At 48.5% G+C, this 10001-nt stretch overlaps 1 protein-coding gene across 1 annotated transcript; it reads left to right on the top strand.

Annotated features, from left to right (window-relative positions):
* The first annotated feature begins 4064 nt into the window (after positions 1 to 4064).
* LOC147014535 (BTB/POZ domain-containing protein KCTD12-like) lies at positions 4065 to 9903 on the top strand. The gene has a single exon (XM_085852538.1). The coding sequence runs from the start codon at positions 4502 to 4504 to the stop codon at positions 5327 to 5329; it is 828 nt and encodes a 275-aa protein (XP_085708664.1). The 5' UTR covers positions 4065 to 4501; the 3' UTR covers positions 5330 to 9903.
* Positions 9904 to 10001: the final 98 nt, after the last annotated feature.

The following is a 10001-nucleotide window of genomic DNA, read 5'->3' as shown; positions in this document are numbered from 1 at the left end:
CCTCCTTGACTCCGCTCGGCACCCATCCTGGGCACCAAACTTCGACTCCGTTTCCTCCAGAGACGACACACAACCCTTCCAGCTCCGGCGGCGGATGGTCTTTCTCAAGCTCAATCTTCAGGAGGAGGAGGAGGAGGAAGAAGACACTCAAGATGACCACAACAAGACCAGCCCAGACCTCTGTCTGCGAGGATCCTGTTCCTTCTTTTATACTCTCCGGCGCCAAGTGACCCCTCCCCCACTCGGCACGCTCCCCAGCACATCGGTGGGTGGGGGCTTTGACCTTTCCCCCACTGTCGAGCGCGCGGAGAATCCCAGGGCTGTTCCCTTCTCTGCAGCACTGCCGCAACGCAACGGTCGTTTTGTTGCTGTCGTTGCGGAAGATCAGGTTTTCCAATAAAGGGAAATCTTAACTATAAAAATAAATCACAGCGCATGGACATTTATTTACCCATTAGACAAGGGAAAGGAAGCTGTCTATGAAACACATACTTACCGATATAACTAATCTATAGGACCTGAATGTTGTGTGTGATAGGTTTCCAAATTCGGAACAATATGTCTCCCAAAGACGTATTGGTACATCTTTAAGGTGCCCCAGACACATGCTAACACCTCTTGTTATACTTGAGAATAGCGATGTTCAGTGTCAGACAGCATCAGATAGGGTTCGTAATGCATACACAACAGGCTGGAGATTACCGGTTCCATTTGTTTGCAACAATGCACACCCAATGGCAAATGAAGAGCTATCATAACTAATAACAAGTTCCTTGGATGGGTCGTAATGGACAAGTGATGGTGAGGAGGACAGCATGGTTTTGGCAGCCTTGAACGCTCTTGTTTGGGCAGTTTCCCATTTCCAGACAATGCCTTTCCTGGGGAGAAGATGCAGAGACTCGACGGTTTTGCTTAGTTGAGGCAGGAGGAGAAGAGGAGATTGGGACCATACTCTGTGTAGAGCGTTGGTGCTGCCGAAGCAGTCTCTTTGGCTATTGAGCACAATCCTGGGCAGGTCGCCCCTCCGCCACAGTATACCAGCATGCTGGCACTCATTTTTCCAACCTCGGAAGGATGACAGATCGAGTTAACCCCACCTGGTATGAATTCAACATCTGAAAAGGATTCGAACTCAGGACCCTAGGATCCAAAGTCCACCACCCTAACCATTAAGCTAACACCAGGCATAGTCGAGGCAGGAAATTACCAAAGTAGGTCAACATACCCAGGAATGCACGAAGCTCTGAAATGTTTTGTGGCATTGGTGCATTTGCAATTGCTTCAACTTTGCTCAGAGAGGGCAAAATGCCTTGACAGAAGATTTGATGACCCAGGTATTCAACTTCACGTACCATAAAGGTACACTTCTCATACCTTAGGCGTAACCCAGCTTGTGACAGCCGATTGAGGATTTCGTTTCGGTTCTCGAGGTTTTCATGTTGTGACTTGCCAGTCACTAGTATGTCATCCTGAAATATGACTGTCTTTGGTACAGTTTTCAATGTCTCCATCTTGCGTCGGAAGATTGGTGCAGCAGAGCTTATGCCAAATGGGTATCTGTTCTACATGGAGAGTCCTCGATGAGTGTTGATGCATGTGTTGGGCTTGGAATCATCATCCAGTTCCATATGAGCAAAGGCATTAGTCAAGTCAAGCTTAGTGAATGTCTGACGACCCACGAGAGTGGTGAACTGATCCTCTGCTTTGGGCAAAGGGTAGCCACCCAGCTTTGAATAGTGGTTGATTGTCATTTTGTAGTCCCCACAAATGCACACTTTTCCATTTGCTTATTTTGGAACGATAAGTGCTGCCCAGTCGGAGTACTCCACTGATGAGATGATGCCCTCACTCTGCAGGCAGTCAAGCTGACATTCGATCATTGATCGCATCATGTAGGGCACAGGTCTAGTCTTATGGAACAATGGCTGAGCATCTGCAGAAACATGCATCCTCACTTTTGGCCCTGCAAAGGTGCTAACACCATGGTTGAACAGGCCAGAGTACTTGTTGGGCATGGTATCATATCCAGTATCAGAGTTGGAGACTCTGTTTACGTCACTCCAATTAAGTGTGATGATTCGTAACCAATCTCGGCCGAAGAGGGTTGGTCCTTCTCCTTGCACTATCAGTAGTGCTAGGACATGAGTGCTGTTTCCATATACTACAGTTACGTTAGCTGAGCCAACTACACGAGTTATCTTCTTAGTGTATGTTCTCAAGTCAGTATATATGGGCCGGAGTGCAGGAGCCTTTCTCTGAGGGTAGATGGAGGTGAACTCGCTCTCGGTCATAATTGATCTGGAAGCACCGGTATACTGGAAGGAATACAGTTCATTCTTGGAAACACGATTAAAGGGTTCATCCCACACCTCGTCTGGCACCGTGAGGTGGTTCATCCCACACCTCGTCTGGCACCGTGAGATGGTTTATCCTTAGAAACGTGATTACAGGGTTTATCCCACACCTCGTCCGGTACCGTGAGATGGTTCATCCTTAGAAACGTGATTACAGGGTTTATCCCACACCTCGTCCGGTACCGTGAGATGGTTCATCCTTAGAAACGCGATTACAGGGTTTATCCCACACCTCGTCTGGTACTGTGAGATGGTTCATCCTTAGAAACGCGATTACAGGGTTTATCCCACACCTCGTCCGGTACCGTGAGATGGTTCATCCTTAGAAACGCGATTACAGGGTTTATCCCACACCTCATCTGGCACCGTGAGGTGGTTCATCCCACACCTCGTCTGGCACCGTGAGATGGTTCATCCTTAGAAACATGATTACAGGGTTTATCCCACACCTCGTCTGGCACCGTGAGATGGTTCATCCTTAGAAACGTGATTACAGGGTTTATCCCACACCTCATCTGGCACCGTGAGGTGGTTCATCCCACACCTCGTCTGGCACCGTGAGATGGTTCATCCTTAGAAACATGATTACAGGGTTTATCCCACACCTCGTCCGGTACCGTGAGATGGTTCATCCTTAGAAACGCGATTACAGGGTTTATCCCACACCTCGTCCGGTACCGTGAGATGGTTCATCCTTAGAAACGCGATTACAGGGTTTATCCCACACCTCGTCCGGTACCGTGAGATGGTTCATCCTTAGAAACGTGATTACAGGGTTTATTCCACACCTCATCTGGAACCGTGAGGTGGTTCATCCCACACCTCGTCTGGCACCGTGAGATGGTTCATCCTTAGAAACATGATTACAGGGTTTATCCCACACCTCGTCTGGCACCGTGAGATGGTTCATCCTTAGAAACGTGATTACAGGGTTTATCCCACACCTCATCTGGCACCGTGAGGTGGTTCATCCCACACCTCGTCTGGCACCGTGAGATGGTTCATCCTTAGAAACATGATTACAGGGTTTATCCCACACCTCGTCCGGTACCGTGAGATGGTTCATCCTTAGAAACGTGATTACAGGGTTTATCCCACACCTCATCTGGCACCGTGAGGTGGTTCATCCCACACCTCGTCTGGTACCGTGAGATGGTTCATCCTTAGAAACATGATTACAGGGTTTATCCCACACCTCGTCTGGCACCGTGAGATGGTTCATCCTTAGAAACGTGATTACAGGGTTTATCCCACACCTCGTCCGGTACCGTGAGATGGTTCATCCTTAGAAACGTGATTACAGGGTTTATCCCACACCTCGTCTGGCTGGTAAGGTTTTTATTTGTGTGTACATGTTATTTAGTCGAGGCTCGCCCACTGAACCACTGAACGGATCAGGACATGAGGACAAATGGAGCAGTAGAGAAACGGGGGAAACACCAACAGCAGCACCGAAGGCCAAGACAGAGGCACGCTTGGACAAACAATGGGTGTGGGGAGGAACGGGGGGGGGGGGCAGGAGAGGATCAGCATCAGTGTTCTTGATCTGTTTGAACCCGAATTACCTCAGTCCCCTCTGAAGGACAAATTTGAGGACCCTTTTTATGTTGTTCCCCAATTTTGAGAAGTCATCGGAGTTGGTTTGTTTTTTCCGAGGCTCATCGTGACGTGTCTGTCCACCGCCAAAGCCGATGATGATCCACTTGGACTTGGTGTACTTGCTCCTCATGTGGAATGCATGGCGGGAAGTTCGGGAACATAAGCGCTCGATCATTATGAAGTTGGTACAATAACCACACAATTGTCCGTTTTCACACTTTTTTTTTTTCCTGACTGTGATGTCGCCGTTTCTCATTCTCTTGGAGAACGCAGCTAGCTCTCATCGCCTTTCCAGAAATCATTGAATCTGTCCAGTTCGCCCCCGCTCTCCACCCCATCTTCACGCCCCGTCGCCGCAACCAACCAACCCGGTCGATCAGGGGACGCTCCCTCGCTCTCAAAGCAACAGTGAACCAATGGGATGTCGGCGAAGGCCAGCTGGTGAGCGCCTCTGGGCATGGAGGGAGGGTGTAAAGGGATGAGGAAAGGATCGCGGGGAAAAGATCGCGCTGAGAGGTACACGAGGAATAAAGCGCCGTTTCCAGGTCATGGCGTTGCCGGACAACGTGGGTCCGCTGTCCAACGGGGATGCGCCCGGCTCGTCCGAGGTCGTGGAGCTGAACGTTGGCGGACAGGTGTACCTGACGCGCTATGCGACACTTCGGAGTGCGCCCGGCTCCCTCATCGCGCACATGTTCAGCAGGAAAGGGGCGGCGGAGCTGCCGCGGGACAGCAAGGGCCGCTACTTCATCGACAGGGACGGCTTTCTCTTTCGCTACATCCTCGACTTCTTGCGTGACAGTCGCCTCGTGCTCCCCGAGCACTTCCCGGAGCGCGGCCGACTCCAGCGAGAGGCCGAGTTCTTCCAGCTGCCTGAACTGGCTCGTTCGCTCATCGGTCGCCCCACAACGACGCTCAGCCCGGGCAGCGAGTACGCGTGCAGCGGCAGCGGCAGCGGCAGCAGCGGCGGATGCGACGACTGCACATCGCCGTGCGCGGCGCCCTTCGAGCGACGCCGCCCTGGATTCCTCACGCTCGGATGTCGTGGGGTGAGCACCGGGGCTCGCGGAGACCCCCACTCGGAAGGCAAGGCCCGCAGGGCGGGACGCATCGCCGTGTGCGGTAAGGCTTGCCTCGCTAAAGAGGTCTTCGGAGAAACGCTCAATGAAAGTCGCGACCCTGATCGACCCCCAGAACGCTACACGTCGCGCTACTACCTACGCTTCGCGTTCCTCGAGCAGGCCTGGGACCGGCTCGCCGAGGCAGGTTTCCACATGGTCGCCTGCCACTCGGGCTGCGCGGCAGCGTTGCTCGGGGAACCGAGTGACGATCGAACGTGGAACAGCTACATCGAGTACGTCTTCTTCCGTGAGTGAGCTCAGGGGGTCCGATCCCTCCGTCTGCTCTCGACCCTCGTGTACACCCCGCCTTCTGCAGCACCTGCCGCTGCTGAACCGATACACCTGAGCCGCACTGTGCACGATCCCGGGGGTTACCGGTGTCCCGTTTCATCTCGCGTCGGACCCTCACGGTTCCTCTCATTTTTGTTTTGTTCTTTTGGATACTTTTGCAAGTTTTGGGGAATGCAATGCGCGTCTAAAAGTATCGCGGGCTGTCATTTAAATTTCATTCTCGGAGACCCAAGTATCTCTACTTAATCACCAGAATCCGAGCGCTTTCTCTCTCGGTTGGCCGAGGGTCGTGAGTCGTGCGGGACCTGGAACCGGTTGTAAGAAGTTGAATGGTTCTGTTGGTGTATGACGAGGCAAAGCAAGCTAAACGGGAATCAATATCGGGTGTATTGCAGGTGTTGTTGTCTCGTTCAGGTGTGTCGCATTCTACACAACACGAGCAGAAGCGCTCTGGATTTCGACTCGTCGATCTAAAGTACATGCTTCCATGTACGGTATTTACATACACCGCACAGTCCGTGTATCTCAACGAGGCTATTTATTTATTTATTATTTCACACGACCTGCACCATCCATCCTTTCTTATAAATAAATCAGTTACAACTCCGGGTGGAGGTGACGGATGTATGACATCACGTGGCAACAGCTTTCTTGCGAAATGATTATTGCTGTCACGAACGGGGATCCAAACTACAGTGTTGTTCAAAGATGGGTCCAGTGGTCGTGAAATAAAATAAATGTCCACCTATTAGTATAATCGGTTTGTGCGAGAAGGTATCAAGGGTGTTGAGGTGGGCATTGACGATGTGAGCCGTATTGTGACGCTCAAATTGAAGCTTTGAATATGTTTTTCCCAAAACGGTCGACGTGACGTAAGAGCGCCATCATCTTGGTTGTATGATTTTTTTGTCAGTTGCACGGTTAATGCTTGTGAGTCAGAAAGTTTCACAAGAGTATCTTTTTAAAAGGCAAAGTGTGCAGCAAATTGCCGAGTGTTAAAAGCGCAAAAATCGTGTGCAAGTTCATCGACACCGATCGATTTCCCGCTTTGTGATTGGTAAGTCCTTTTGAAACGTTTGAGAAAATATTCTGGAGGTTAAGGGTCATTTTATCGGTCAATGAGGCAGCACTTCCTTATTTAAATAAACCACGAGCAATAAACCAGGATTTATTTCAAATTAAGGGGGCCATCTTTTTCTTTTTTTACGTACGCAGTAAATTATGGATGTTCATATATCGATAAAAGGGATTGAGAAAGATTTAAAGTACGTGGGAATTATAACCTTTGTCTCGCACCTCCTTCCCCTCCCACACACCTGTCCTCCTATTATAACCTCTGCTCCTCAACACACTCTGTACAGCTATACATACCCACGTTCGTATTATAACCTCTGTTCCACAACACATCCCACACCTGCCTCGTGCATTTTAGGACAGCACTCACTGCAGAACGAGTGTTTTGTCACAACAATGTCCCATTTTTCCATGGCCTTTAATCCACCATTCACCTTGTGCATGCAGTTCATCAGTGCCTGGACTGAAGAGCCTCGTCCAGACTACGATTCATGACAGACAAACTGAGAATGACAATTGTCACTTCCATAGTTTGTTTGAGTTCAATTTTTCCCATCACGTCTTATCAGTTTCATGCTGAGAGCCAATGAGAGCGGACAACCTGCCACGATCCCAAGAATTGCTTGCAGCCGTGCCCCGGGTGGAATCGAACCTCTTGAATGTGTATCACCCTTTTTCCACGCACTGTTTCACTTCGTGTCAAATCAAATGGAACATTTTGGGAGCGACATCCTCGTGTAGTTCACGCATGAAGTCCTTGTGAAAGGCTCTTCTGTGGAATATTTAGCTATTCAGAACTTCGCTTTAGCCACTCCTTCATCCAAACCTCGAAGTTTTGGCAGCGAGGAGTCGTCATGCGACGATCTCTCACAAAAGCCAGAGCAAAACTGAACGAGACAACTGAAACGGTCCTGATGGTATTTCACCGGAGTTTTAACTGTCAGTATTCTGTTATGGATCATAGACAAGATACAGTGAATGGCACAATACCTGTAGAAGGGGCATGCAATGCCGCTTTGTTGGCAGCTACAGGTGAAGGTGTTTAAATGGTTAAACATTCCGATCCTTTCCTTTTGCTTTGGAGGACCCGCAGGGTGCACCTGTAATTGAGCATTCCGAAAATTATTGAAAGCCATAAGGAATGAAGCCATCTGCTTGAGGTTGCATGTACACAGTAATTTATACATGATGCCGAGACAGGCAACAATTTGGATGTTTCCTCCTTAACCATTTAGCACGAGTGAGTGAGGGTTCAGTGTACTAGGGACATTTTAAATGATCTCAGGATGAGACACGCAACAGTCCAAGACAAGCCAACGTTTTTTTTTTCTTCTCAATATTGTGTCCCCTCCATGGATGTGTTGCATTTGGCATTCAAATTGTCTTAGCCAATAGAATAGAAGTTTTCAGATTACTACTTCAGCCACGTATCAGTTGCTTCAATCAGTGTCTCATAGTTGGTAAATCAGCAACCGCACAGGTGCAACTTCAAATGTTGAGACCTATTAGTCACTGGAGACTGGGTACAGACTGAAATGAGGAGTGTTGCTCTCCAACTGCTCAAAGCCACAGTCACGACTAGCGGGTGATCTTCACAACACTGGTTTTGTGCACAGGTACATTGTCATGGAGTTCGTCCTCGATGGCTTTTTGTATTTTTTTTCATGAGGCTGGTGTAACCATCCCCTCCCTCTGAATGTAGTCCATGAGGCATGTCATAAATCAGCAGGATTCCCTTGATATCTCAGAAAATATAGGCCTGGATCTTGCTGACCAAGGGTTGGGTGCAAAATTTACTTGGATGTTGGTGGATTCCTTGTGCTTCCATTGCATGGAGCCTGGAGTCCAGTTTTGTTTCATGATCCCAGTGCAAAAGCCATGTTTCATCACCAGTTACCAAATGAATAGGAAAGTCAGCTGGATCTGTGTGGAACACATCGAGAAAGTCAAGATGTGATGCCAGTCATTGCTGTATATACCGAGTTTTGAGATGGCGAAGGACCCAAGTTGCCTCGACCTTGGTCACGTCCATGGACTATGCCTTGAGAGATTATTATGGTCATCCATCCATCCATCCAATGGGACCATACTCTGTGCAGAGCGTTGGTGCTGCCTAAGCAGTCTCCTTGGCTATTGGGCACAATCCTGGACGGGTTGCCACTCCGACACAGGATACCAGCAAGCTGGCACTCATTTTGCCGACCTCGGAAGGATGACAGGCAGAGTCAACCCCACCTGATGTTAATTCAACAGCAAAGGGGGATTTGAACTCAGGATCCTAGGATCCCAAGCCCACCACCCTTACCATTAAGCCAACACCAGGCATATATTATGGTCATGGAGGGTGATGAAAACGCTTCCTTGAGATATTCCAAGTTCTGTGGATACTATGGCGACCTTAACGTGATGACCCTCCTTGTTTAATGTCTATAGGTCAACAATTTGTGGATCGGTTGCATTTGCCAGCTGTCCTGACTTCAAGTCACCTTCAAAATCAAACTGCCCCCTGTGGCTCCTGCAGAATATGAGGGTGCAACTTCACCAAACACAACCACCATGCATTCGTGCATTTCTTTGGAGCTGCACATGATTTGCATAAAACTTCCATGGAATGTCAATGCAAAAGTTCTGTAAGATCCATAATTGTGTAATGTAACAATACAAGCTTGTGGATTACGCTCTCAAACAACAAAATTAGATTCATTCAGCTAATGGCAGATAACAAGCATAGATGCAAGTTTATAATGAGTGAAACATCACGGTTCTAGGGTACCAAGGAATGAATACCCGTTTCGAGAACATTTTGAACGTCCATTTTAAGTCTCTGATCCTGTCAATGGAACCTCTAATGGCAATGGGTGTGGGAGATGCCAAGTTATAGTGAATGTTTACCCAGTCCAAGTCATCCTCGTCTGTCCGACACGCAGGCTCCGCCAAGTGGACCCCGTTCGGCGAGGAATGGCGAGGTGCTTGGCTCCCTGGCACAGGTGCGAGTAAATTCGGTCATGTGGACCACCCTCTCCCCAATCCCACCGTTTGTTTATTGTGGAATTTCACACTCACTCCCTGCTTAGGGGAATGTTCAGGGTGTATAATGTAATTGTTTAATCGACATCGGACAGACACGTGCAAGAAAAGTTCCACTCAAATCAGAGTTAAAAGATGTTGACTTGACGTCAAAAAAGATCTCCCCAAAGAGTCTGTGATGATTCTATCCAGAGTCCAATTGATGAACAATTTATAATAAATGTGCAGCAAATAAGTACCTTTTAAATACCTGTGTTCAAGGTGAAAATAAAAACATTTAACAGGTTGACTCGTTAACAATTGCCTGGGAAAAATTTTTGAACGTAGAATCAGGAAGTGGGGGTGGTTGGAGGTGTTCAATGGTGTTTGTGGAGAATTGCTCCCACCTGTACATTTACTTTTTCTCACTGATTGCATTAAAAATTCACCTGAAATTATCGGTAGTGAATTTTTCTAGCATGGCGATGGTATTCACACTATATTTACTCCGTGTATGCCGTGTGTAGCGAAAAGCTGTTGGTAAGCAATTTGTTCA

This window comes from Eptatretus burgeri, chromosome 13 (genome assembly GCF_056783735.1).
Source record: "Eptatretus burgeri isolate ZD-2024b chromosome 13, Ebu_testis_v1, whole genome shotgun sequence".
NCBI classification, from domain to species: domain Eukaryota; kingdom Metazoa; phylum Chordata; class Myxini; order Myxiniformes; family Myxinidae; genus Eptatretus; species Eptatretus burgeri.
The sequence above is the reverse complement of the archived record's forward strand: the minus strand, read 5'-3'. Positions and strand labels throughout refer to the sequence as shown.